Here is a 26,949-nt window from a genome sequence, read left to right as displayed (position 1 = left end):
CTTCAGTAGCCTGAAGTCTTGGAGTAACTTGATAATGCAGTGCTTCCGAAGAAATCTGCCCCTAGCCCGCTACTGGTTCCAGGGCTTGGAGCTGGCTCTGTGTGGAAAGGCTCTCACTGGGGGGCCTGCTCCGAGAAGCTGTCCATGTGGGAAGAGCCCACTGCCGGAGTGCACAGGACTGCCTGGGGAAGACTCTAGCTGCCCTGCCCTACTCTAATAATCTGCCTGAATCCGGGCCTGCTGCCCACGCCAAGCTTCACTGGGTGGGGGAGACTCACCCTGTGGCTCTATTTTAGTCCAAGTCTCTCAATGCCTCCCCTTCTTGAATCCTGGGTTCTGGAGCAACTAGAGATGCAGTCACCCTCTAGTCCGCCATCTTGGATCGCCCTGTGGAAAAAACCTGCGGCCGGAGGCTCTCACTGGGGTGCCTGCTCCGAGAAGCTCACCGCGTAGCCTCCGCCAGAGTGCCCAGGGCTGCCTGGAGAAGACTCTAGCTGCCCTGCCCTACTCAAATAAACCACCCGAATCTGGGCCTGCCACCTGGGCCGAGCCTCACCTGGTGGGGGAGACTCATCCCGTGGTTCTATTTTAGTCCAAGTCTCTCAATGCCTCCCCTTCTTGAATCCTGGGTTCTGGAGCAACTAGAGATGCAGTCACCCTCTAGTCCACCATCTTGGATTGCCCTGTGGAAAAATCCTGTGGCTGGAGGGGGCAGGTCTGCCTGAAGAGGTCTCTGGCTGCCCTGTCCTGGTCTCAGAGGCTGCTTGCGGGTCAGAGCTCTCCGCTGGTTTGGGGACTTGTGGCTTGCTCTGTGTAGAAAGGCTCTCACTGGGTGGTCTGCCCCGAGAAGCTAGCCTATAAAGGCGCTTCCCACTGGAGGGAGCCAGGCTGCTTGGGGAAGTCCCTGGCTGCCCTGTCCTGGTCCCCGAAGCAACCTGCGGGACCAGAGTTCGCCGCAAGCTGGCTCTGGGACTTGGAGCTCGCTCATTCTGTGTAGAAAGGCTCTCACTGGGGGGCCTGCTCCAAGAAGCTGGAGTATCTGGCCATGTTGGAGGAGCCCACCGCTGGAATGCTCAGGGCTGCCTGGGGGAGACTCTATCTGCCCTGCCCTACTCTAATAAGCTGCCTGCTGCCCGGGCCGAGCTTCACCGGGTAGGGGAGACTCACCCCATCATTCTATTTTAGTCCGAGTCTCTCAATGCCTCCCCTTCTTGAATCCTGGGTTCTGGAGCGACTGGGGATGCAGTCACCCTCTAGTCTGCCACCTTGGATCGCCGTGTGGAAAAAACCTGCGGCTAGAGGGGACAGGGACGCCTGGAGAGGTCTCTGGCTGCCCTGCTGTGGTCCCAGAGGCTGCTTGCAGGTGGGAGGTCTCCGCTGGCTTGGGGACTTGTGGCTGGCTTTGTGTAGAAAGGCTCTCACTGGGCAGTCTGCTCCGAGAAGCTAGCCTAGAAGGACGCTTCACGCCGGAGGGAGCCGGGCTGCTTGGGGAAGTCCCTGGCTGCCCTGTCCTGGTCTCTGAAACAACCTATGGGCCCTGGAGCTCATCGCACTGGCTCAGGGACTTGGAGCTGGTTCTGTGCAGAAAGGCTCTCACTGGGGGGCCTTCTCCGAGAAGCTAGAGAATCTGGCCCTGTGGGAGGAGCCCATCGCCGGTGTGCGCAGGGCTGCCTGGGGAAGACTCTAGCTGCCCTGCCCTACTCTAATAAGTCACCTGAATCTGGTCCTGCCGCCCGGGCAGCGCTTCACCAGGTGGGGGAGACTCACCCCGTGGCTCTATTTTAGTCCGAGTCTCTCAATGCCTCCTCTTCTTGAATCCTGGGTTCTGGAGCAGCTGGAGATTCAGTCACCCTCTAGTCCGCCATCTTGGATTGCCGCATGGAAAAAGCCTCTCTTAGATTCTTAATAGGATGAATTTAGGATGCCTATTCCACCACTTCCCCAATTGAAGGATTTGGCTTCAGTCAATACATTCAATTATTCCAATATGCTTTTCAACTCTAATCCATATATATTAAGTTATGAAATGTTAAGTATGGCAAATAATTTATATCACTCAATTTTTTTTTGCTTTAAACTAGGAACTCTTAAGGTATAATACATATAGCCAGAAACCTTATACCTGGCTTCATGCATTTCTTTTAACTCTTTCATCAGATTGGTGACTGACTGGTGTGAATTTTGGTGGGGAAACATTGCTCTTACCATTTCCTGCTCACAGTTCTTATTCCTGGTTCCTCAGTTCAGATTCTTGTCATGTTTTGCTTAGACAGTTGCAGCAGCCTTCTAACCGGTTAGTCTTCCCGTCTCTATTCTAAACTCTTCCTATCCCCCTTGTGCATCACTACAGATGCCATAAATAGCATGGTTACTTTTCATCAGGAGATTATTTCAAAAAACATATTAATAAAAATTAAAAATGTGAACCATTCCAAAATTACATATTTTTGTTGCCGCACTGTCAAACCTTAACTAACCTAGCATCAGCATGACAGCTGTTTGACATCAAGCTTAATGGGTAATTCATAAGAAAAACATAGGATCATATAAGCAGAAGTACTCTAAGATTATTTCAAATAAAGCTTTTCAGCTTCTGAAATGAATGAACTTCTTTTGATGTTCTTCTTATCATTAAAAAATCCATTTATCATATACAGGAATAAAAATCCCTAACTACATTTGGTTAATGTAAATACCCCATATTGGTTTTTGTCTTCCTGATTGTTGATCTGTTTCCTTCTCTGGAGTGCAGAGCATACATTCCTGATTCTTTCAAGGTCCTGATCACCTGAGGCTTCAAAATATACTTACCTTTTCTTAATACCTGGTTACCACTGATCAGCACTTGTTATGCAAATGGGTTATTATGGAATAGGGTGGATCAAAGGCTTGGACTACACATCTCACCCAGGAGAGGAGGCAATGCCAAATGAATCATTTAATGAGGATTGGCTTTTCTGAAAATTCGTTTAGTTTGTTTCTATTTCCATGGTTTCTAGAAATACAGAAAGGTCAATAACTGGCAAAGAAAGCCTCTTCAAGACTGCAAAGGTCTTCTTGGAGTTCCTTTTCACAGTGTATGCTGGACAGGAGGGTTCTGACTCAGAGGGCAAAGGAATAAAACAAGTGTAGAACTCCCTGGTGTGTCCCAGACAACGACCCTGTCCTTCCCCTCACTTTTCTGCTCTTTTCAATTTTGGTGTAAAACCCTAACAAGGCATTAGTGGAAAGCTGATGATTTCTAAGATTGGAATGAAATCTAAAATTCTTGCCATGGCTACCAGTGCCCTTATAGAATGTTCCTTTCTGAGTTCTGTGACTCATTGCAACCAGTTTTTTCTGTTATTGCTGCCACTCCTTGTTTCTAACTTCCTTGTCCTTCATGAGACACATCAAGTCCATGTCAGTCTTAGGGCATTTGCACTACTGTTCCTGTGTCTCAAAGGCGCTTAGTCCATGTTTCTGCTTGGTTTCTTCTCTCACTTCATGACTTTGCTCAAGGGCTGCTCTTGTATATCCTTTGCTATTTGTCTCTGCCCACTGGAGTTTGTCTACTGCTTCACTGTTGTTTGGTTACACAAACTCTACCTGACCATTAAAATTCCTAATGAAAATTTTAACCTAATTAATACATGTGAATAATATTTGACCTAATTAATATATATGAATAAGAAAAATTCAGCTCCATAAATGTACTAGTAGGTTATTTTTAGAATTGTAGATTTTCCAATATGGTATTGTACATGTGTGTGAGATATGTAGGTATCAAAAAAGTTGTCCCTAAACCCCTTCATCCTCCACTCCCCCATATTTCTATTCCATTTCACATACCCATGTACATGCACATATAATTTGCCCTGCCAAAGTGATTGCTGCCATATACTATACAGTTGATATATTTAAAATGTGATTTCTTTCTTCACTTTGAAGTCGTGAAGTTAACAAGTCACTTGCATGGACTGGTTATGTAGCTCATCATCCTGATGGTACCAATCAGACATAGCATTTGACCCTTGAATGATGCAGGCTCTCGGGTATTCCTGAAAGCTTTCCAATGGCAATACAGCATCTTTTATGATTTATAACATTCTTCCAAAGGTATTGTAATTCCTCGGAGCTTCCAATTACAGTTATTTTGACTCAAGTTTGTAGATAGCCTCTGTGTGTTAGGTATTAAGACAAAAATCTTGAACTATTACAAGACAGCATAGATGTTACAAGATAACCACGAGATCAAATCTTAATTTTACTTGCTTAGCAGTATTCTATGAGGCCAGGTGCCTGACATTCTAAACTTGAGTCTCCTGCTCTGTAAAATAGAGCTTATTATACCTATTTAATAAAATTACTATTAAGGAATAACAATATATGTAAAACACTACTTGGCACATGTGAAATACTTTAAATTGCTGTTTCGGATGAAATAACTTTCAGTTCCTGTGAGAGCATTCAGGTCAGTGCAAGAGGCACAGCAGCTGCTCAACTGCTCTCTGTCCCTTGATGAAGTCCCTCGATGAAGTCCCTCCTGCTTAACTCCTGAAAGATCTTGCTATAGTCATCTTACTTAATAAATAGGGCATGGAAAAAAATGTTACAGTGAGAGTAACTCTGGTAATCATGAAGTTAATCTTGTCCCCCAAATTGAAAATGATAGTGTGCTAATGCAGTAAATAAATAAATAAATAAGTAAACAAACAAATAAATAAATAAAACCACCTGCAGGGAAAGTATGAGAATATTGTACTCTGGGATCTTTCTGTCTCAAGATGTTTTATGTCTTAGAAATAGATAGATCTGAATCATGGCTAAGATGAATCACAGTAGTTCAGCTGAGAGAACTGTCCAGAATATGAACAACTCTTAAAATGTTCAAGTCCATCTTTTTGGGTGGGATGGATTAAACCAAGAGCTTCCCATGTGTTCAGCAAGTGCTGTACTACTGAGCTACAACCCCAGCTCCCGATAAATAACTTCAATTTTGCATGCCAACGACATCTTATTGGATTAACCTAACTAGTAATTAATTGAATCTTGTGGTTATGTAGTAATATTCACACATACATACATATGCCCACAAACATATATCACCCTTGCATCTGAAACAAATATAGTTTTCCTACCATATTTATTTAGAACATTGTAAAGTAGGTGTCCTTTACTTAAGTCCAAGTGATGATTAGAGAGTATAAGGGAAGGAAAAAGCTAGCATAGGATGAAAAATGTTATCAGAAAAATCTGTTGTATATGATATGACTTACAGCTTGAACAGATTCAGCTTAGATTCTGTTATAAATAACCTAAATTTTTTTTTTCTTTAGAAATGTAAACTTGCACACTGTTTTCATCATAGTTTGGAATATTCTTTATCAATAATTTAGAATTAAACTTCCACTTCACCTTCCAGTATGGCAAAAAAGACTATAAATTTGAAGATGGAATCTCTGCTCAGCCATTAACTAACTGTCTTTTGATTAATTTTTGACTTGTTTTCAAAGTGGATTATAAAATGAAAATAAAGATAGGCAAGAGGAAAGACTCCTTGTTGAAGATAATAAGTGTGTCTACCTGTAAATATACACATGTTTACATATTTCCACATACATTGATATTGCATATATTTTGTGTATATTTATATAAAGCACTACATACTATGTATTAATAAATATTTCTATATTTCTAGTTAATTTAAAACGTAACTGCTTTGTCAAACACGCTTAAATGTACTTTGAAAAATGCAAATACCAGGCTTTTCTAAAATATTTTCTATTTTTTTTCTCTCTATTGTAGGCTTATGAAAAAGTTGCTTACCTCCTCACTAATTTAGGTAAGTTCATTTTCTTTACTTTTTATTAAGAAAATAACATATGATCGAATGAGTCTATAGTTACTTTATATATATTTTAGCATTTAAGTATCTTCAGTTATATGATTATTTATCAATAAAAAGGAGAGATAGTTTGAGAAATTGGACTGCATTGAAGATAGGCAATACATGAAGTTACAATATATCCTAACTAGAAATTAGCAAACACTGTTCTTATTACTAGATTTTTTTTTTCTCCAGCTTTATGATTCTTTGGGTTTTACACCAATATTTATTTTTTATAAGAATATTATGATCCACAGATATGTGACTTAAAATGTAAAACAATATGAAAATATTTATAAGAAAAACCACTCCTTTGCCACATTATCCATTTCTATTTTTTATATCCCTAAGAAACTGCTTTTAAATATTTTTTATCAGTTTTCTCAGTTATTTCCCAAACTATTTCTAAAGACATGCTTCTAATGTCACTAGTGGATTTTTACTGTTGAAGAACTGATTATTTCCTTCCCATTTTGAAAGTACTAATTATAAAGACTTGCTGTTCTTGATGATCCTTGCAGTGTCCCATCCCTCAGATCTCCCTTACATAACCTGATACATACAAACTGCTGTTTCTCCTCCTTCCAAAGTAGTTATGTCTACATATTTAGCCAAACTGATGTTCACATCAATTGTGTCTATGTGACTGTTTTTATATCTAAGACATGGTGTGTATTATTATTAGATTTTAGCACCACTGTTTATATTTTCATTAAAATGGATTATTTTTATTTAAGATTTTACTTACTTTATTTATCCCAAAAGTTTTGCCAAGACACTAAATTTCCTCTGAATCTATTCAAACATAACATGTATTCTATGCTCTTGATTTTCTTGTTACATTATTCTCGCCAGCCCTTCATTGACTTTAATCCAGATGGGTTGCATTCTAGGCTTGTGGCTACCTGAAACTAGACTCATTCTCACGAGCATCTTGGGAATCCTTAATACTGTTCCTACTCAGTTGATTATTACTTATTACTATACCGTGTCCTCCTCTTTTTTAGATTAATTCCTTATATCGCTACCTGAAAATAAGTTTCTTAAAGCTTTGTATTTTTAAAACATCTTTGTTCTATCTTAAAACTTGATTTTTTTATTTTCCTGAGTGTGGAATTCTAAGTTGGAACTAGAATCCCTTAGGTTTTTTTAAATAAAAATCTTAGATTCCCTTAGATTTTTAAATACACTACTTTACATTTTCTAAATTCCAGTGTTGTTTTCAAACACTATGATACCATGTTCATATCCAGTCTTTTTCATGTAATCTATTTTGATTTTTCATGCACTTGTTCTCTAAAATAATTTTGGATCTTTTCTTGTCTTGAGATTTCATAGTATTGTACTTTGATAAGAGCTTTTTATCATCTGCTTTGCAGGATACTTTTAGTGCTAGGATAATGTGTTGTGTCCACCAGGAAGCATGTATTGAGATATAGTTAGTAATGCAAGAATTTTATTAGGGGATAACTCCTGAGAAAGGTATAATGGAAAGAAGGAAGATTAGGCAGGGAAAGCCTCAGACATCAACGCAGAGCTCATGATCTTAACCAACCCAATGGGAAGTGGTAGGTAGTAGGCACATGTGCACAGCTACCATGATCTAGAATTTCAGTGTCTCTTTTCTATATCATTGAATTCTAATTTCTAATTTCAGCGTCTCTTTCTATATAATTCTTGTTTCACAGATGCTGTGTCTTAATTAGGCAACATCATGTTCAAAATGTGGGCTCTGGAGTGAGATTGCATGGACTGAAGTCTACTTTATAACTTACTCTGAGTAGTTATACAGCAACAATATATTTTTTTCCTCTTGGTTCCACAAATTTGCTTTCTATAAATGAGGATTGTGTTTTCTATAAAGGCCACACAGGGTTATTTTGAACTGATGTTTATAAAACAGTTAGAAGAGTGTCTGACATGAAGCCAGTACTAGAAAAAAAATCTAGCCATTAACCTCTACTTTCTATTTGAGGATATTTATAAAAGGATTTTTTACAAATGGCTGCCTTTCTTTTCTTTTCTTTTCTTTTCCCTCCCTCCCTCCCTCTCCCTCTCTCTCTCTCTCTCTCTCTCTCTCTCTCTCTCTCTCTCTCTCTCTCTCTCTCTCTCTCTCTCTTTCTTTCTTTCTTTCCTTCCTTCCTTCTTGTTCCCCATGTAGTTTCTCTCTGTGTACTCCTCTTATCACGTTGTTTCAAATTCTCTCAAGTGTAAAAGACTATTCTCAAGTGCCAGATGAACTGATTCCCCCCACACACTATAAAGGAGGAACTAGACAGCAGAGAGGGACTCTGTTTGTGAGTTTTCACTAGTGCTGCAGGGCAGACAAGACCTCAGCTATTTTGTGGAATATCCCAAGTGTTGGATTGTAGGTAGTTTCTCTTGGATTGCTCAATTTCCCTTCAGAGCACATTGCCATCTTCTGCTTGGTTCTCACTGTGCTGGCTGCTGAGTCAAGAAAATTGCTAGTGCTCCTGTCAGTTAGAATACAGACTTGCATATGAAGGCCCCCTCTGCAGTGCCACCATATCCTATCTTCATTCATTTTTCTGTTCTTGGGAACTTTGCCTCCAATTCTAGATCCTTTTTCTGATTCATAAGCAGATATTGACTTTCCTCTTTAGGCTTTCCGATACCTGTACTATTGCCTTTATCCTCAGTCTTTGGTTTTCACACCTACTGATGTACCGATAGTTAGGTACTATTTCCTTTTCACTTTCCGACACACAGGCTTCTCTCATCTCTGTCTTCGGCATTGTTCTGTTCTCTGTTTGTTCTTGTACATGAATACCTTTCTGAAGACTTAATGATTTGCTTGGGGGACTAAGAAGGGAAAAGATATAAAATATGAATGAAAATAGAAACTTTTTAAGGTGTTTTCTCTACTCCTCTCCTTCATTTAAAAAAAAAAAAAAAAAAGGAAATCCTGAAATAGAACTTGTGTTCATTTGGGGGGAAAATTTTTATTATACAACTTTATGACTTTATGAGAAATGATCCCCTCAGCTCCTCCTTCTTTTCTTTTCTTTTCTTTCTTTTTTGTCAGTTTCTCCATTGGTAAAATTTTTAGTTGGTCGCTTGATACATAAGGTATGTTCAGTTAATGGTAGTAATCTGTTTCATTGTTATTTAAATTCTGAGCTGAATTTTCTTTAGCTGGGTAATAAAACTCAAACTAAATTGACTTGCTTTTAAATTGCTTTATGACCAGAATAGAAGAAAATCTAACAAGAATGATTTGGGGGAATCATAATAGTAGGAAGCAGAACAGTTATTTGTGTTATAGAACAGAAGTGTCACAATTTTATTTTTTAAAAATTTCCCCATCTATAAACCAGTGATGACTTAGTGTCTGTGGAATCTTAATTACTAGTTAATAACCAATAAACTATGTTAATTTAAATTAATAAAAATATTGATATTTCCTTCAAATAATATAATCTAACTGTATATGTATGTGTCCATATTCTGTTTAATTTGTAGCTAGTTAATTCATGCTTCAAAATAGGGATTACATTTTACTCCTCAATGAGACCATAAACTGTTATTAATTTTTTAAAAATTTATCCTTTGATTTTTTCCCAAATATTTTATTTTTAAAAGCCACAAAAATAAAATCAATGCTCCAATTCACATTTTTTAAAATGGAAAGAAATATATATTATTTCCTTCAATGTAATATTTTGTTCACTTTTTTTTGTGGTTGCTTAGAATTGTATGAGGATGCTTATTAGCTGTTCTAAACAATAAGATACATGTAATAATGAGCTGTCTACATTTAAGATAAGTATGTATTCCTAGGAATAAGTTAAACCAATTGAAGAAAGAGTTTTGACTTTGTGAAATAACAGTCAAAAGTACCCCACAGTGGCACAGACATATCAAAACTTCCTCCTAGACACACTAACACAACAAAAGGTTGTTTTTTTTTATACCTTGTAAAAAACAAGAACCTAATTTGTTACTAGGTGATGTTAAATAACTAGGTTATCATCAATGACTAGCTACATTGGAGAAACTATAAGATATATATTGACCAGGAGACATATATGTTACCCTAGAAAACAACATCAACATTCTCAAAGTTCAGAATTTATTTTCTCCTAAAAGTTAAAAGCCAGTTCAAAGTCGGTCATGATTTGTTCTAAGCTTGGGTGATTGAGAATATTGGAAACTGTTTTCTTACTTGGAGTATAGACCCAATTCAACCTGAAAGACATCTTTGCAGTAAACTCCATTGTCTCAGTTACTATGTCGTAACAAATCAGTAGACACATGGTACTTTAGAACAATTGCATGATTTTTCATGATTCAGCAACCTAGGCTAGCTCGATAAGTAGTTTTCCTTTTTCATGTAGAACTGGGTCTGAGATGTCCATGATGGCCTCTTTTGTCCATGCCTGGGACCTCATATGGGATTAAAGAACTTTGCCTCATCTTTCTTTATGTGCCTCCACATGGCTAACTTGGGTTTTTTCTTAGCACTGTAGTAATGCTTCTTACATGAGAACTGACTTCCAAAGACAATTCCCTAAACACAATTATCATCCCTCTGCTTGCATCCCCCTACTAATCAGAGAAATTCACATGTCCAAGTTCAAAGTCAAGGTTACAGATAATTACACCAACATGTGCATACTTGGAGGAGCAATTCACTGGGGCACTTATATAAAGACCATCAAAGTAGTCTTTCTAGTATGATGCCTTTATTCTGAGAAAGTTGTAATCTTGGTCAGAATAGATAAAGCAACTGAATAGCACTCAACATGCTTCCAACCTGATTTTGGTCTTATTTCAAATCTCCTTTATGTATAAACTTTACTGGTTCCTCGAATTTCCATCCTATAATGTTCCCATAGCATAAAACAGAAAAAAAAAAATTCTTAAGATCACGCCACAAAATGCATTTACCTCTGACATTCTCAGTCCCTGTTATAATGTTTGGCATGCATGTATTCATTCATAAAATAAATATACATGGAAGACCTAATATTGTAGGCAAGGTAATAGGGAGACAAACCACTATAATATCTAAGTGTATTGTTTTTAATAAACTTAAATTTAACCTGCTAGCAATTTTATTACAGATTTTTCAATTATATTTTAAATTAAAGTGGTTTGCAGATTTTTACTTGTCCTATCATTTTATGGTTTGGGTGTTAGAGATTATTATAATTTCACAATTAATAAAAAATGGTTTCGTGCCCACCATCATGGCATTTATTGTCTCATTTGGTTCTAATATTCTATAAAGGACCTGTAAATACATTTCAAAACAGTGCATAAAAAATTAAAGCACCAGGTACATCATGATTTCTGACACACTTAACAAAATACAGAACAAGAAAAGATAAAACAAATCAGTAAACGATTACAAAAATAATTATGTGTTTGTGTTTATATCCACATTTCTATCTATCTGTTATTTATATATGTAAATCTATGTACCTTTTGGAGACAGGGACTCAAACTGAACATCAACAAATGAAATCTAGCCATATGTAGATGAAAAGAAAAAATAATTAAATCCAAAAGGTGAAAATGACTAATAACTAAGGAACAAACACACATATATCAAGAAAACAGTAAGAATAAGATCAGATGTGACCATGTTACTATAAGGCAAACCAGAGTTTAAAATATATTTGGGAGTGGGCTGGGGATGTAGCTCAGTTGGTAGAGTGTTTGCCTTGCAAGCACAAGGTCCTGGGTTCAATCTCCAGTACTGCAAAATATATATCTATTTGGGAACTAAAAAGGGATGTTCATATTGCTCTTTTTAGAATATCCACGAACAGAATCTGAATGGGAAAACAGCTTTGCCCTGAAGATGTTCCTTTTCCAATTTGTCAATCTAAACAGTTCTATCTTCTATATTGCTTTCTTTTTGGGAAGGTAAGTCAACTTATACATGCTATCTTTGCAGAATAGAAACCAAAACCAATAGTTACCTAGCCAGTTTGTTAACAGAGATGTTAAATTCTTGCAACCTGCCTTGGGAGGTTGTCCCAATCAACCTTCATATGCATTCTCAGATGAATTCTGCCAATTAAAGTTGGCTCAAAAATTTAAAATCTATATGCTATGCTTGAGTGTAACTATGATTGTTCAATTATCAGTTATTATTTTGTTAAAGAAGAAATAATGTTTGTATAGCCCCAAGTTATAATTTCTCAGTATGGAAACTTCTTCAAACCATCATTTTAGTATTTTTTTTTTCTTTTTACAATCTTGCTATAAAATGCGAAATACAAAAGCATATTAAATTAAGGTTCTGGTTTACTGGTTTACTTTATGTTTAACTCTCCACCCACTGTCGTGGAAACATACTGATGCTTGAAACATTTTGAACCAAAACTTTCAGCACATTATGGTAATATTCTTGACCTTGATCCAGAAGACATTACAACTATGTGTGAAAGTATTAAATGTCATCAGGTTGGTTTTTCTGTACTTTCTTGACCCTTTTACTGAGTTCATGCATCACTTTTTCCTTCTTTTTAAGTCAGGTACTTTGATGTTGTCTAAGCATGGCAAAAGTCAGCTGGGACAAACTGCACCAGTGAACTTTTATGTCTACCCACACATGCACTTGGTGTGGTGGTTAGCAGGTGTTCTTCACTTAACTGCTATTGAATTAATTTTATTTTTCTTTCTATTTTTTTTTTTCCAGATTTGTAGGCCATCCAGGAAAATACAATAAACTTTTTGACCGGTGGAGATTAGAGGAAGTAAGTAACCTTGTGAGGGTGGGTAAGTGGATGGGCCCAGTGCCTGTGGGAGGTTGAAGGACTGGGGAAAAAATACAAAGCCTAGGCATATGGAAGGCCCATTTTTTGTAGAGAGGAGTTCCATCAGCTTCTATAAAGAAGCAACTACACATAGTTTTAAAATGGCTTTTGATTAGCCCAATCTCAAGATTCTGACCTCAACTCCCTTTCATTTTCTATCACATTCTTTTCTTCAATTCACAAACCCCAGGTATTTAGCTCTAGCAATTTCCTTGTTTGGAAATTAGTATTATCTATTGCATGGATTTCCAAAGTTTTAGATAAGTTAGGGAAAAGTGAAATTTCAGTCCAAAAGAAATCTTATTCAAAACACCAACCTATACATAGGTAGGCCTATCTGCCAAAGGCCAATATTTGTTTATTGGTTTGCAATATGTATGTTCTGTGGAAAACAATGTATAGGAGTAGCATCTCTACATGCTCTATACAATACAGCATGTTGTATATTTCCCCTAAGACAGAGAAATCATCCTTCAAAAGGCCAATCACTACTTAGAGTATAGGGTCTGCTTCCTCAGACTTTTGCCAACAGAAACATTTGTTTTAAACAATCCGTGAGTCAAAAAGAAATCTCTTTTAATTTTAGCTTCTTTAGCTATGAGTGAGCTGGATAATATTTTTCATGTTTGTTGGACATTTATATTTCTATGTATGTTTATGTGTATTATTCCTATCTATTTTCATTGGATATTTCTCTGCTTTATTAATTTACAAACTAATAAAATTAGACTGTAATCTTTCTAAGTTGCTGTAGATCTTTCTTAATTTTGTTCTCTTTTAAGTTTGTTTTTATATATTTTTTACAAAATTGTGTATCATTATCTAATAAAAAAATCTAATAAAAATATCGGTTTTAAGATTTGTATCATGCCAAAAAATATCTTTTCACTTAGGGGAATTTTATAAGAACATATTTTTACTAATGTTATTTTAAAAAGAGTAATGTATTTTACACATTAAGGATTTATTTTGGTGTAAATGGTGATGAAGTATTTTTCCCACAAATGAAAGCCACACATTTAATATAAGAATTTCTTTTACTGTTCAAAATGAGATTTTAGATTTATCATAGTCCACACATTATAATGTACCTATTTTTGGTATTTCTAGATTCTGTTTTTATTGGTCAGAATATATTTTTTCTTTTGTACTGGGCATACTTTACCACTAGCGAAATCCCCAGTTCTTTTTATTTTTTATTTTGAGACAGGGTCTTGCTAAGTTGCTGAGACTAGCCTATAATTTATGTCCTTCTATATCAGCCTCCCAAGGCATTGAGATTGCAGGCATGCACCACCATGCTTGGCCAGAATGTCTTTTCCTTTTCTAGTTCAAAACTATTTTAATTATTATAATGTAAAACCCAATTTTATACAAAGTATCTTTAGTAGAAGACCATAATTTAGAAAGAGACAAGGAAAACTGAGGTTGGAGGTATTTCTAGTTTCTATCTAAGAAGCTCCTCAAAACTTATGAAAGGGCAATTAATGATGTCTTCTCAGTTCATCTTAGAAACTGATTGTAATACAGATAAAACCTGAAGTTTCCTAAGAACATAAGCTTTATTAAAGCTGGGCTCAAATGCTAACTAAACTTGCACCTATTCTTTGCCTTCAATTTAATTTCCTGAGATTCTGTTACCTCATCCTAAATTGACAACAGAAATCCTTAGGCTGACAAATTACTTATATATGTAAGAGATAATTAGCATAACATGATTAGCATCAGCCTGGTACTGATTGCTAGTATGTACCAATATTCTGTCTCCACAATAACCAAGGCATGATTCTACTGAACAAGAAGACTAAAGCCTTTCATGATCCTGGAACTGCCTGGACATCTCCAAGTCCAGTTTTCTGTTTTCTTTCAAGGCCCAGAATTAAAACTGCATCTGCTAAAGTCTGATCACTTCCCCCATTAGGGACCCAAGGCTGATTTTTTCAGGAGTGTTCAACTAGAGTTAGGATCAGTTACACAGTGATCACAACCAGATAGGTCTAAATATTGATGCCACTTTTGGGCTATTGTCACCAATAATTTTAGTTGTATATTCTTGTTCTTTATTATGGAATCATTGAAAATCTTGATTGACATTTGAAAAATCCCAGAAATGTTAGGAAAAATGTTTCATAACCATCCTAGACATTTTTCATAGGATATATGAGTATGTGGCGATCATATTTTCTAACAAATTATTATGTGTTTTGAATAAAAAGTCACAAAAGTGAATAATATAGGATTGTAATATCCCCCAGAAATCCTGTAAATATAGATATGGAAAATGTGCATAATGTAAGATAAGGATTTATCCTCTGAATTCATTCATACAAGAAATATTTATTGTCACACAATCTTTTCCAGATAACACGAAGTGTACAAATTAAGGAATCAAAGAATATGATGTAACCACAAAACATAAGAAATATTTTGTCTTTGGATTCTGACAGTGTACAATGTAATCCTTTCCCACCCAAAGGCGGATCTTTATTAATATCTATAAATCTCAATTCCTTTTTTAAAAAACTGCTGCTAAATGTAGCTGTGTCACTATTGGCAGTTGGTGGGTTTAATTGGATTGTGCATGTAAAACACTAGGCATAATTAATGATAATCATTATGAAGGCAGGCAAAAATGCTACAATTTGTGTTTGAACACTTATGATCTGGCTAACCTGGACTTGGGAATCCCATATTATAGCTATATGCTGTGTTACAACAATATTTTATGTAAATACAATATTAGATTTTTTAAAATTATTGTCAATGTTAATTGAGTGCTTACTATATACCACCAGAAATTCTTAGTGTTCTTCATTCATTAATTTGATTCTCATAACAATTTTATTACATTCATTTTACAGATGAGGAAACAAAGGCTTAGAGAAGTTATATGATTTGCCTACAATTATAAAAATTGACAAAGATGTGATTCAATGTAGGCAGTAGAGCTTTAGCTTCATACTATGACTACTGCTTTCCTGCCGCTATTGAGATAGTAGGCACAACCCAGGGCATAATGGAAGTTTATTTATTTTGCCAAGAGATAACTGTCCAATTGCTCGCTTATGCATGTGAGTTGGTTTTATGGTAATAATACTAAAGTACTTTAAGAGAAAGATCAGGGGTATTGGAATCTGATGGTCCTGTCTACCCGCAGCTTCATCATCTATAATGTGGGGCTACCAAAACCCTCCACACCAGGTTTCCACCAGGAGGAAATGAGAAAAGTATGTGAAAACATTCAGCTTTAGCTTGTCCCTGTTCATATGATTTTGATCCTGATTGGGATGAATGCCTGGGACTCCTGTATACTAATCCATACCCTTTTACACAAAGTTAGATATTTGTACCAAATGAATTTTAGAGTTTTGAAAGACTAGCTTTCTTTTGTTTAAAATTTGTTTTTTTTGTACTGAGGATTGAACCCGGGGCACTTAACTACTGAGCCACATCCCCTGCCCTTCTGCCTTTTTTGTATTTTATTTAGAGACAGCATCTTACTGAGTTGCTTAGGGCTTCTCTAAGATGCTGAGGCTGGCTTTGGACTTGCAATCCTCCTGCCTTAGCTTCCTGAACCACTGGGATTACAGGCATGCGCAAAGCCATCATTATGTGAATACAGCAAACCAGCAAACATCTTTGGATCCCTTTCTCTTCCCTATAAATCTCAAAGTCATCAAAACTCCATTATAATAAAATTATAAATGACCTGTATTCCAGCTTCCCCACTTTGGCCTACTACCCTTTATGGGGAATAATGCATTCACTTGGTCCTGTGATTGTCTTCTTTATCCTGACCCACACAATATGTTGTGTTAAACCTGTACTTCAAGGCAAAGAACACATTTGGTATGTAGAATTTATCCTAGCGTGGTATAAAGCAGAGCATTAGAGGGCAAAAAATCACAGCTTTCTTCCCACAGTGCCAGTCAACATTACATGAACTTAGGGAAATCAATTTGTCTCTAAGTCTCTCTACAAAAATTAAGAGCTACGTTTTGCAACTGTGATCTATGTTCTGACCCTGTGGCTTAGTAATTACTTAGCTTCAGACCTTCTCTTGAACACAGTTATTCGATCTATGTGGCACAGTTCAGGGGTCCTTAATTCATCCTAGAAAGAATAGCCGTGCTTGTCTAGGTGAATTTATTCCTCTTCATGCAGTAAGCCTGTCCACTGGCAAACCCTCTTTGGCTCAGAGTATTAAGTTACTGGGCTGGAACAGGGAAAGCAGACTCTTTTGCATCTTAATTATGTGTTCCTTTTGAAGTCCTACTAGTATCAATTTGATACAAATAGAAACTGTGGATCAAAGCTGTAGAGACTATCATCCTTATGAGCAGGACATGAGCTCATTTCTAAAGAAACAGACCTACACTTTCCCACCATAATAGCTTCTATAGTACAAAATTTTTAAGCAAAATACATTGGTTGCAATTTTCCCTGAAATCACATTTGTATGTGTATTTTCTTATACCAATACTAAAAATCTAAAAAACAGGTGCACAGTGCAGAAAACATTGGGATCATTCTATTTTGTGATATACATTTATCACTTAAAATTCATTATCATGCATTTAGGTATTCCCTCTCCAGAAGGTAGACTTTAACACCTTTCTTCCATCTTGAAAGTGACCTAGACTTAGTGGCTCACTTGTAAAGATTGAAGAGAGAAAGAGAGAATAAAATGAGTAACTTTGCAGTAAAACAACCTGGAAAATACTACATCAATCAAATAATAAGGTTAGTATCACCAGTGATATTCTGCTATGATGTAGCTCTGATAGGATGTAGTTTTCACCTCTTTAATCTGCCTCCAATACACATATCCACAGTCTTAACATGAGAAAACCATCAGACAAGTCCAGGCTGGGTGACATTCCATGGAATACCTATCCTAAGATCTTCAAACTGGCAAGTTATGGAAAAAATGCCTAAATCAGAGGAAGGAGGGAGATAAGAAAAGTAAATGCAACGGAGTATTCAATTCTACAGCAGAACGAGGAAAACTGATGAAATGCAAATAGAGTCTAGATTTTAGTTACTTGCAATGTATTAACACTGGCTTCTTTGCTTTGACAAATATGCCATGGTAACATAGGAGCAAAAGCAGAAACTGGGTGAAGAATGTCTGAGAACTCTGCAAATTTTCAAAATTATTCTGAAGTTTAAAAAAAGGTTATGAAAACAATATGTTGAAACATGTGCCATAGAGTTATTCTCCTGCTACCTTGATTGTTAAAGGATGTATAGTATTCCATAGCATTTATCAAATGTGATCATACCTAACACAGAGCTTGGCAGATAGTAAGTACTCATCAAAAATTAAGTTTGTTCGTGTTGCTGTTATGATTTTTAATCAATATTATACTATAACTATTGAAAAATTCCTCATTCGTATCCTCACACACGCCATTTCTTTCTCATTTTTTTCTGACTCAATTTTAGAATTTATTGCACAATTTAAAGGTGGAAAAGAGAGCAGATCATTATTGCTCTTCTTGTTTTATTCCAGTGTCATCCTAGTGGCTGTTTGATAGACCTCTGTCTCCAGATGGGTGTTATCATGTTTTTGAAGCAAATATGGAACAACTTCATGGAGTTGGGATACCCGTGAGCATGTTTTAACCTTGCCTTATGTATAGTAATGAAAGAGACATAATGTGACTGGTGCTTAAGCATTCAGGGTTGGTGACAGGCAGAGGGGGTTAATTTCCCATTCTGCTCCCTACTAAAAGCATGACCTTGTAGAAGTAAATAAGCATTTCTGAACTTCAGATTTCACATCTCTATGATGAGATTAACAGTTACATCTCCTTTAAGAACAGCTGCAGGAATAAAGGGAATATTGATGTAGAGTAACTCGTTCAACATAGTAAGGTACCTGTTGCTATTTTAAAGATTTTTGACATTACAGGTTCTGGAAGATAAAAATATTTTTTTCTCGTTTCTTTGTACTACTAGCAGACTGATATCATTGTTGTTACTGTTGCTGTATAAAGAGTATGAATCTCCCTAGAGAATGATCCAAGATAAAATGCTATATGAGGTTACATTTGGTACTCTTTCCAACTCCTCCTTGCCCCACAAAAATGATTTGAACAGAGTTGATTAGGATAACATCAAAATAATAGTATTCAACTTTTGTCCTTTTAGATAAATTTTAACTGTCTGTGAAATGCTGATAGAAATGTTGGATGTCCACTTTTATACATATTAAAATATTATTTCCACCAATATACACTTAAATACAAGATATTTAAAACAATGTGATGGTGAAGCTTTGGGACCTAATCAGCCAAAGGTTGAAATAACTATTTTGAGTACTTTCTGACTATGGGTAAAGAATCAGTCAGTTGATCATATAAATAGCTTAGGCTTAGTCATTAAATTTTTCTTTAATTCTTTTTTCCTTGTGGGCCTACAAATTATATTAGGACATTCCTGAGCAGAAACCTGAGGGTTGGAGAAATGATATGCACCCTGAAGTCTACCATATAGCATTAGTTAAATTACAGCAGTCAACAGCGTGGACCCAGGATCGCCCAGACCTGGTTCTAATTTCTTCTCTGATTCTTACTAATTTCACTTAAAATTTATTTCACTTCTTTGAGACTTTTTTTTTTTTTCATTTTTAAAATGGAATTTATGAAGAGTAAGTGAGGGGTTGACCCAATGGATTTTCAACCTTAATTATAAAAGACGAGACTCTTTTGTGAAGAGATTTTTATACAGATCCTCAAAATTCAAAACAGAATAAAGCAATTGTCTTCTAAATGAAGAGAAAGTCAGGAATGGAGGATTGGGGATTCCAGTCTGTTTGTGTTGTCCCTTCCTGTCCTTGACTCACCACATGAAAACAGAGGGTTTGGGAAGCATTGTGTGAGAGGACCTGAGGGACCCTGTGTAGCACAGGATCTGACCTGTTGTGAGTACTTAATAAGCACCATCAGGATGGCATAGCAATTATTCTAGGATCAAGGAGGACTATGCCGTGATGATGGATGGGCACCATGCACACCATGCATTTTGGCAGCACATTATCATTGTGGCCTTGCTCAAGGGGTCAGCCTGATCACATATATCAAGTAATGAAGGGACTCTGGCTGGTGTTTTTCAACTCTTAGGCAAAGGCCTTGTTGAAGAAAACTTAGCAGGAGTGAACCATGGTTTTCAAAACTTTTAAGTACAATTCTCTGTCTTTAAATAAAAAATTTAAGCAAAACCAAAATGAAAAAAAAAGAAAAAAATAGAATCAAGTAGACCCACGTCAGTTCCAACTCCAGCTTCTTTTTCATCTCTAAGAAGCTCCAGGGGCAACACTATCAGACATTTGTTGGAGCACTGGCTGGTGTTTTAATCTAGCCATGGTTAAATGAAGCTTAGATCCATTATTAATTGAAATTGAGCATTTAGTACTGTTCACTCATTTCTGTGAGATCACCTCCTCCTAGCAGTAATTTTTGCTAAGTTCTTAATTCATTATCCAGGAACAATATATGCATACCAGGATATTTTGAGCCACATAATTTCAAGACCACTCCTATAGAAACAGCTTCGTTATTTCATTTCCATGACTTGGGAAATGACCTCAGGTATACAGATCCACTTCCTGGCAACTATTCTTCACTAGAATAGCAGAATAAACTCTTCATTTTGCATACTCAAGGAGGAAAAGTGATTTGACAAAAATCACATCTAATGCACTACACACTGGAGACTAGAATCTAGGTCCAATGAAGCCCCATCTATGGCTCAGTTATTTTTCATGGACCATAATTTTATTCATATACAGAGAGCACAGTCCAGAAATGTTGGGTGATGAGCAATGAAATTCTCAGACTTAATCACAACAGCTACTATAGAAGTTTAAGTATTATAAAAATGTGTGAGTGTAGGTGGAAAAAAGAATCATAGAAATGGATGCTTGTCTAATCAATCTCAAGGACCATCTTTGTGTATAGGTGATGGAATCTTAATAAATAAGTAGGTGTTCATAGAGTCTAGGATCTCGGAGGGCTCTGGAAGGTCAGGGTCTATTATCCCCTTTTAAACCATTTTAGATTTTTTTAAGGTTTTTTATTTTTAATTTAAATATTAAAAGCTATTTGAGATTTAATTTTTTTTTTTTACATTTTAAAATTTGAGATCATCAAATATCTCCAATTCCCAGGAATGTTTAATGTAGCCCAAGGGTGTATCTCATTTCTTAATAAACCATGAGTGTTCATCAGACACTTAAATGAGAGCTCAGAATACTTTGGTCTGCTCTGTGATGTAGGCTGATCCAGAACTGGTGGTCACGACATAAAATCAAGCGGGGAATCCAAGATGCCTCCATACCTCAGTGGGAAAATGACTGGAATCTGCAGCCCATGAACATACATGGCCTGATGGATGAATACTTAGAAATGGGTGAGAAAAGAATATTCTGCAGAACCAGGTGGCCTTCCTGATATTGCTTTTCTAATTCACATAGGCTTGAGTTCAAGAGAAGAAAACATGTGTCGCCTTTCCAACCCCAAGCATTCTAAACCACATCTGCATCTTTATCTCAGCAGAGACAGAGGTGTGGAGCAGTGCACACATTTTGTTCTCTGATAGCCAAATGAGGTTTTTGTTACAGGGGAGCTCCTAACTTCTGAGCAAATAGTTTGATGATCACATACAAAGAAAGTAATAACTCTTTTTCACAATAAATTTTTGCTTAGACCCAGGTCTAAGTCTTAGCTTCTTCAAGAATCTTATTTATTTGTGTTAGGAAAATAAGGATTCCTGTTCCAATTGTTAGAATTACTGGGTGTTGACTTAATATTTGCTTTCCTCTGAGCTTCTGTTTTACCATCTATAAAAAGAAAGGACAGGGCTGGGGAGATAGCTCAGTTGGTAGAGTGCTTGCCTCGCATGAACAAGGCCCTGGGTTCAATCCCCAGCACCACCCAAAAAAAGAAAGGACAAAATTACTGTAGGTCCCTTGAGTTCACTCCAGAGCCAACAAGTTTGCAAGGCCTCCTGTTTCTCTCCTTTGTCCTTTTCTCCCCGTTCTCCACCTTACCAGGCTCCTTTTCTTTTCTTTGTCCTCCCTCCTCCTCCTTCAATCCCTGTTTTCTTCTTTCCCCTTCCTTCAGGCTTTCTTATATAGAAGTAGAGAACACAGAAACTTTAAATCAACTCAAATCCCTGAATGCAGTTCTTGACATTTTCTTGCAATGTGCCCTTTAGCAAGCTTACTTAACACATATGAGCGAAAATTCCCTCAACTGCCAAATTAGATAAGCATATTTATTTTGTAGGAGTATAGAAAGGATTAAAGACAATTTACGTAAAGTTCCTATTTCAACACAAAAGAGGCACTCAATACGTAATTCTGTTTATCTCATTAGCTTTCTAATGCTCTCCTTTGACAGTTTTGCAATTTGGCTTTACCACCATCTTTGTGGCGGCTTTTCCTCTGGCCCCTCTCTTGGCTTTGTTAAATAATATAATTGAAATCAGGCTTGATGCATACAAATTCGTCACCCAGTGGAGGAGGCCTCTGCCAGCCCGAGCAACTGACATAGGTAAGATTTAGAAATTAAACAGTTTTTGCTTTGCTAATGCCAGAGGGTGTGCAATTCATACTTAATCACCAATATATGATAGTATTGAGGTATGACATGTAAGAGGTGACTAAGTTATGAGGCCAGAGCGCTCGTGGGGGATTAGAGCGCCTGTCAAAGGACTTGAGGGAATAGGCTCATTCTCTTCTGCACTGCGACCATGTGAGGACACAATATTTGTCCCCTCCAGAGAATGAAGCAATAAGGTGGCGTCTCAGAAACAGGGAATGGGATGCTCATGAGACACTGAACTTCCTGGTACCTTGATCTTGGATTTTCCAGTCTCCAAAATAGTAAGAAATAAATTCTGGTTATTTTCAAATTACCAGTCTCACATATTATGTTGTGGCAGCACAAGTGGTATAAAAAAAGATGACTTGATATCTCTTAACACCATGTGGATTTCTATAGTGGGGCTCCCTTCCAACTGTAATAAGACTTAATAGTTTTTGGATAAAAATAATAAAATGAATAATAATTTAGTTGGATGTGAGTTCATTTTAGACATGCTATTTAATATATTTTTGTAATTAAAAATCTCATATAGGGCTGGGGAGATAACTCAGCTGGTAGAATGCTTGCCTCGTAAGCACAAGGCCCTGAGTTCGATCCCCAGTACCACAAAAAAAAAAAAAAAAAAAAAAATCTCATATATATCCTTCATGATAATAAGCACAAATGTGCCTCATTCTATACAATTGTTACACAAAATTCCAATGTGAATTTTTTTAAAATCAGTACTCTATAAAGATGGTTAGATTACTTCAGTATTTTGTTATTATAAACAACACTGAGGTGAACATATTTACACAAACTTTGTCCATTTATTTCATCAGAATAAATTCCTTGAATGGAACACTTATTCAGAGAACATGTACATATAAAATTGTTAACATGTTTTCCAGAAATTTTGTACGAATCTGCATATGAATGTACATTTTCTCTAAGCCATTCTAGGTATAATAAGGACTTTTAAAATTGTTCTCTCCTTGACAGACTAATGAAGAAAATAATTACTTGTTGTATTTTCTTGGATTTCTATTACTATAAAATTAATTGTATTTGTACTTCTTCTTTTCTAATTGTGTTATATACTTTGGCCATTATATCTAATTTGGTAATTTCTATTTCTCTATTTGATGTGAATCTTGATATAGATATATGTGTATATATATATGTATGTATATGTATATATAGATATATATGTTTATAAAATATATATGAAATGTTTAATACACATATATGTATACATATAGCAAACATTTTCAAATGTTTTTAAACTATTTACTTTGTTATAAATAAAATTTTAAAATTTTTATATAATCAAGTTTGTGCATGTATCTGCTTTATAACATTTGGGACAGTCTTTAAGCCTTATAGATGTTATCATTTGTGACAGTCTTCTAAATACCTTTTAGAACTCATGATTTTTCACTAGTTATTTTCAGTGTTTTGTTGTTTAGATATGTCTATATGACATTCTTTTTTTTTTGTTTATTTGTTGTTTGTTAGCATTAAGATTTTATTTAAATTGGTAATCTGCTTGGAATTTATTATTAATGAAATTGAGATTCCAGTTTTCTTTTTTTTATTATTTAGTTTTTCCCAAGCCAATCATTAAGTAATAAAGGTTTCTGAAATTATTTGAACTCTCTTTGTTTTGCTAAATTCTATATAGACTTAACTATTATTTCCTGAATCTATTTGTCCCACTGATCTGTTACTTATTTTTCATATTACCTTAATAACCTTTAGTTTTGAAATAGGAAATTCAAGTATATTTGAAAATAATTACACATTTTTCCTTTTGTTTTGTGGGGAATATTTTTTTTTGAAAGACTGAATGGTTACTTTTCAGTTAAAATTTCTAGCTTGTATATTCTATTCCATAGCCACCAAAGTCTGTTTCAAATATGCTAATGTGTAGAGATTCAATGCCATACAATTAGATTTCTCAGGTTTTTTAATTGTTTGTTTTAGAGTGCCCATTCTATGAAGTAACTAAAGCTATTACTCTTGCTGTCCTTTAACTTTGTTATATTTTTTGATTTCCTTATTAAAACAATCAAAACACATTAATGAAAATCTAGAAAATAAATTTAAAAAGGATAAAAAACGCTTCCCATTCCAGTTTTAATTAGCATTTATTGTACCTTCCCATAGGTAGGTTATTTTATTTAAACTTTACTGTGTATGACTTTGCTTAAGCTAGATAACAAAAATATGTAAAAAAAAAAAAATACATAATCCCTTTCCTCCTTTTCTACCTCAGGTAGAAATTTGGCATACATCCTTTGTCAATGTTTTTCTTTCTTATACAAACATACAGAAATATAATCATGTACATAAACAGGATTCTGCATGTGTTTCTTCATAAACATTCTTCACCTCAAAAACATGAGTGTATGGCTGGGATATAGTTCAATTGGTAGAGTGCTTCTCCCTCAAGCATGAGGCCCTGGGGTCAATGCACAGCACTGAAAAAAAAAAAAAAATTATATTAATAGTAAAAATATAAGATAAATTTTAGAGTCATTTAAAAATTTTATTTTTCTGCTGTTAGTAGTAATAAGCATACATATATTCATAGATGTAAATATAGACAGACATTATCATGTATCCATATGTATGTATATAGATACAGTGTATTTATAATATAGATCAATAAGTAAGGCTACTGAATTAAAATGCAAACATTTTAATTTTAAAAGATATAAGACTAGTTAATAGTTAATAATAAGTAGTAAATCATTCCAACAACAATGTAAAGAGTTTCTTCATATTTCTAAATAAAACTGAATAGTATAAGACTTTCAAATATTTAACCATCTATATTTTATTAAAAAATCTTATTCTTTGAAGGAAATTTCTCAAAATACTAGTGGTTAAAATTTCTTTAGACATTTATTGGTTATTTTCATTCCCATGATATATTTTTTATTTGTATTATTTGTCCTTTTTTCCTTTTAATTATCTCATTAAAATTTTAGGATCTTTTGCATATTAGGCACTATTCTCCCAGGCTACATTTTTTTGACTGAATATCATAACTTGTAAAAATAAACATTTTTGTGTGTTCAAATGTAATTTTTTATGAGTTTTGATTTCTTGCCTTATGATCTCCTCAGTTAGCTAAACCTTAAAATCCCTTTTTATTTTTATTTTTTAATTTCAATTTGATGTTGGTAAAGAATTTGGAAAACAAGGAGAGGAGAAAACAAAGTTACCATGTTACCCAATCGCCTTTAGCATGTTTGAAATATTTTTTTCCAGGACTTTTTTCTTATCAATATTTTTAAAGTCAGGTTTAATCCTAGTTGAAACATCAGTTTTGACTATAATGAGTATTACGTTGATGTAATATACAACATCAGAAACTAATCTTTTTGTTTGTATGATGCCAAATTTGGCCTCCTAAAACAGTAAATGTCAACTGGTAATTATAGGTTTTATCTTTTTTTTTCTTCCTATTTTTACTTTAAAAAGAATGAATCAAACAACATTACTCTATGTAAATTTATGATTACACAAATGGTATGCCTTTACACCATGTACAAACAGAGAAACAACATGTATCCCATTTGTTTACAATAAAAAAAAAAAGAAATGTGGCAAATATAAAAGGCAGAACCTACATTGAATATAGATATTTCAGATTATATACAACCATGTAGAACTTAAAGATGTAAAATTTAAAGATTTTTATTCATTGTTTTTATTGCCTTACCAAATTCTGTATATTAGGCTTTGACATATCTTAGCGCACATGTCATGTCTCATTGTTAAAGACCTGAACCAAGTCATTTGATTTTCAAATCTTTTTAGATGGGGTTCACCTTCCCTTTATGGGAAAAATTTATGTAACAGAAGCAATGTTATATATCATATATCACCAAACAATATATCACCAAACTTTATAGGTAATGTTGGAGTGAGATGTTATACTGAGAAGGTAATAAAGAACAGAGCGGTGACTCTAACATGAATAGAACATTCTTTTCAAAATAAAATTGATTACAGGGTTTCTCATTTGGTTAATTTTTATTCACTATCTTTAATCTTTCTCCTACCAGGTATTTGGCTTGGAATTCTTGAAGGAATTGGCATATTGGCTGTGATCACCAATGCATTTGTAATTGCTATTACATCTGACTACATCCCACGTTTTGTCTATGAATACAAATATGGCCCCTGTGCAAATCATGTAGAACAGAATGAAAAGTAAGATTTAAACATTTTCCTGATCTTTTTATGTTCATGATTAAAATGAGAACTTACTGAAACATTTTGTTCTGTGACCATTAAGAGTGATGTTTCTGGTCATTGTAATTATAATGTGTTTATTAGATGAAAGCACAAGTGAAGTTAAAAAAAAGCAGCAGTTTTTTACAGCAAATACTATTATAGTTTATGTTTTTCGTTTGAAATGCATTGCTAATAGCAAAATGCTAAGACCTTTATGTTGTGTATAGAAGTCCAATCATAAAACAGGAGGAAACCTAAGAAATCATCTAGTGCAATCTTCTTACTGTGCCGATGGCCAAATTGAAACCCACACTGGTTAATCAAATTACTGAAAGAAAAGAAAAGGCAATTATTGGAGAGATACAGAGCATGGTGAGACTGCTTGGTATGTGCCTACAGAGTTTTAAAAGGCATTTATAACTACTGCTTTTACAGATGAAGGAAT

General features: G+C 35.3%; 1 protein-coding gene across 2 annotated transcripts in view; it reads left to right on the top strand.

The window, feature by feature from the left end:
* Positions 1 to 26,949, top strand: part of ANO3 (anoctamin 3) — a 465,390-nt gene that overhangs the window by 425,220 nt on the left and 13,221 nt on the right. For both annotated transcript variants that reach the window (XM_079101829.1, XM_079101830.1), the window contains exons 18-24: positions 5,788 to 5,824; positions 11,653 to 11,764; positions 12,543 to 12,600; positions 18,176 to 18,273; positions 20,942 to 21,075; positions 22,068 to 22,220; positions 26,333 to 26,480. In XM_079101829.1, the coding sequence (XP_078957955.1) occupies positions 5,788 to 5,824; positions 11,653 to 11,764; positions 12,543 to 12,600; positions 18,176 to 18,273; positions 20,942 to 21,075; positions 22,068 to 22,220; positions 26,333 to 26,480 (740 nt within the window). The remainder of the gene's footprint in view (positions 1 to 5,787; positions 5,825 to 11,652; positions 11,765 to 12,542; positions 12,601 to 18,175; positions 18,274 to 20,941; positions 21,076 to 22,067; positions 22,221 to 26,332; positions 26,481 to 26,949) is intronic.

Source organism: Sciurus vulgaris (genome assembly GCF_902686455.1).
Source record: "Sciurus vulgaris genome assembly, chromosome: 11".
NCBI lineage: Eukaryota > Metazoa > Chordata > Mammalia > Rodentia > Sciuridae > Sciurus > Sciurus vulgaris.
Note: the sequence above shows the minus strand (reverse complement) of the source record. Positions and strands in the feature narration are given on the sequence as shown.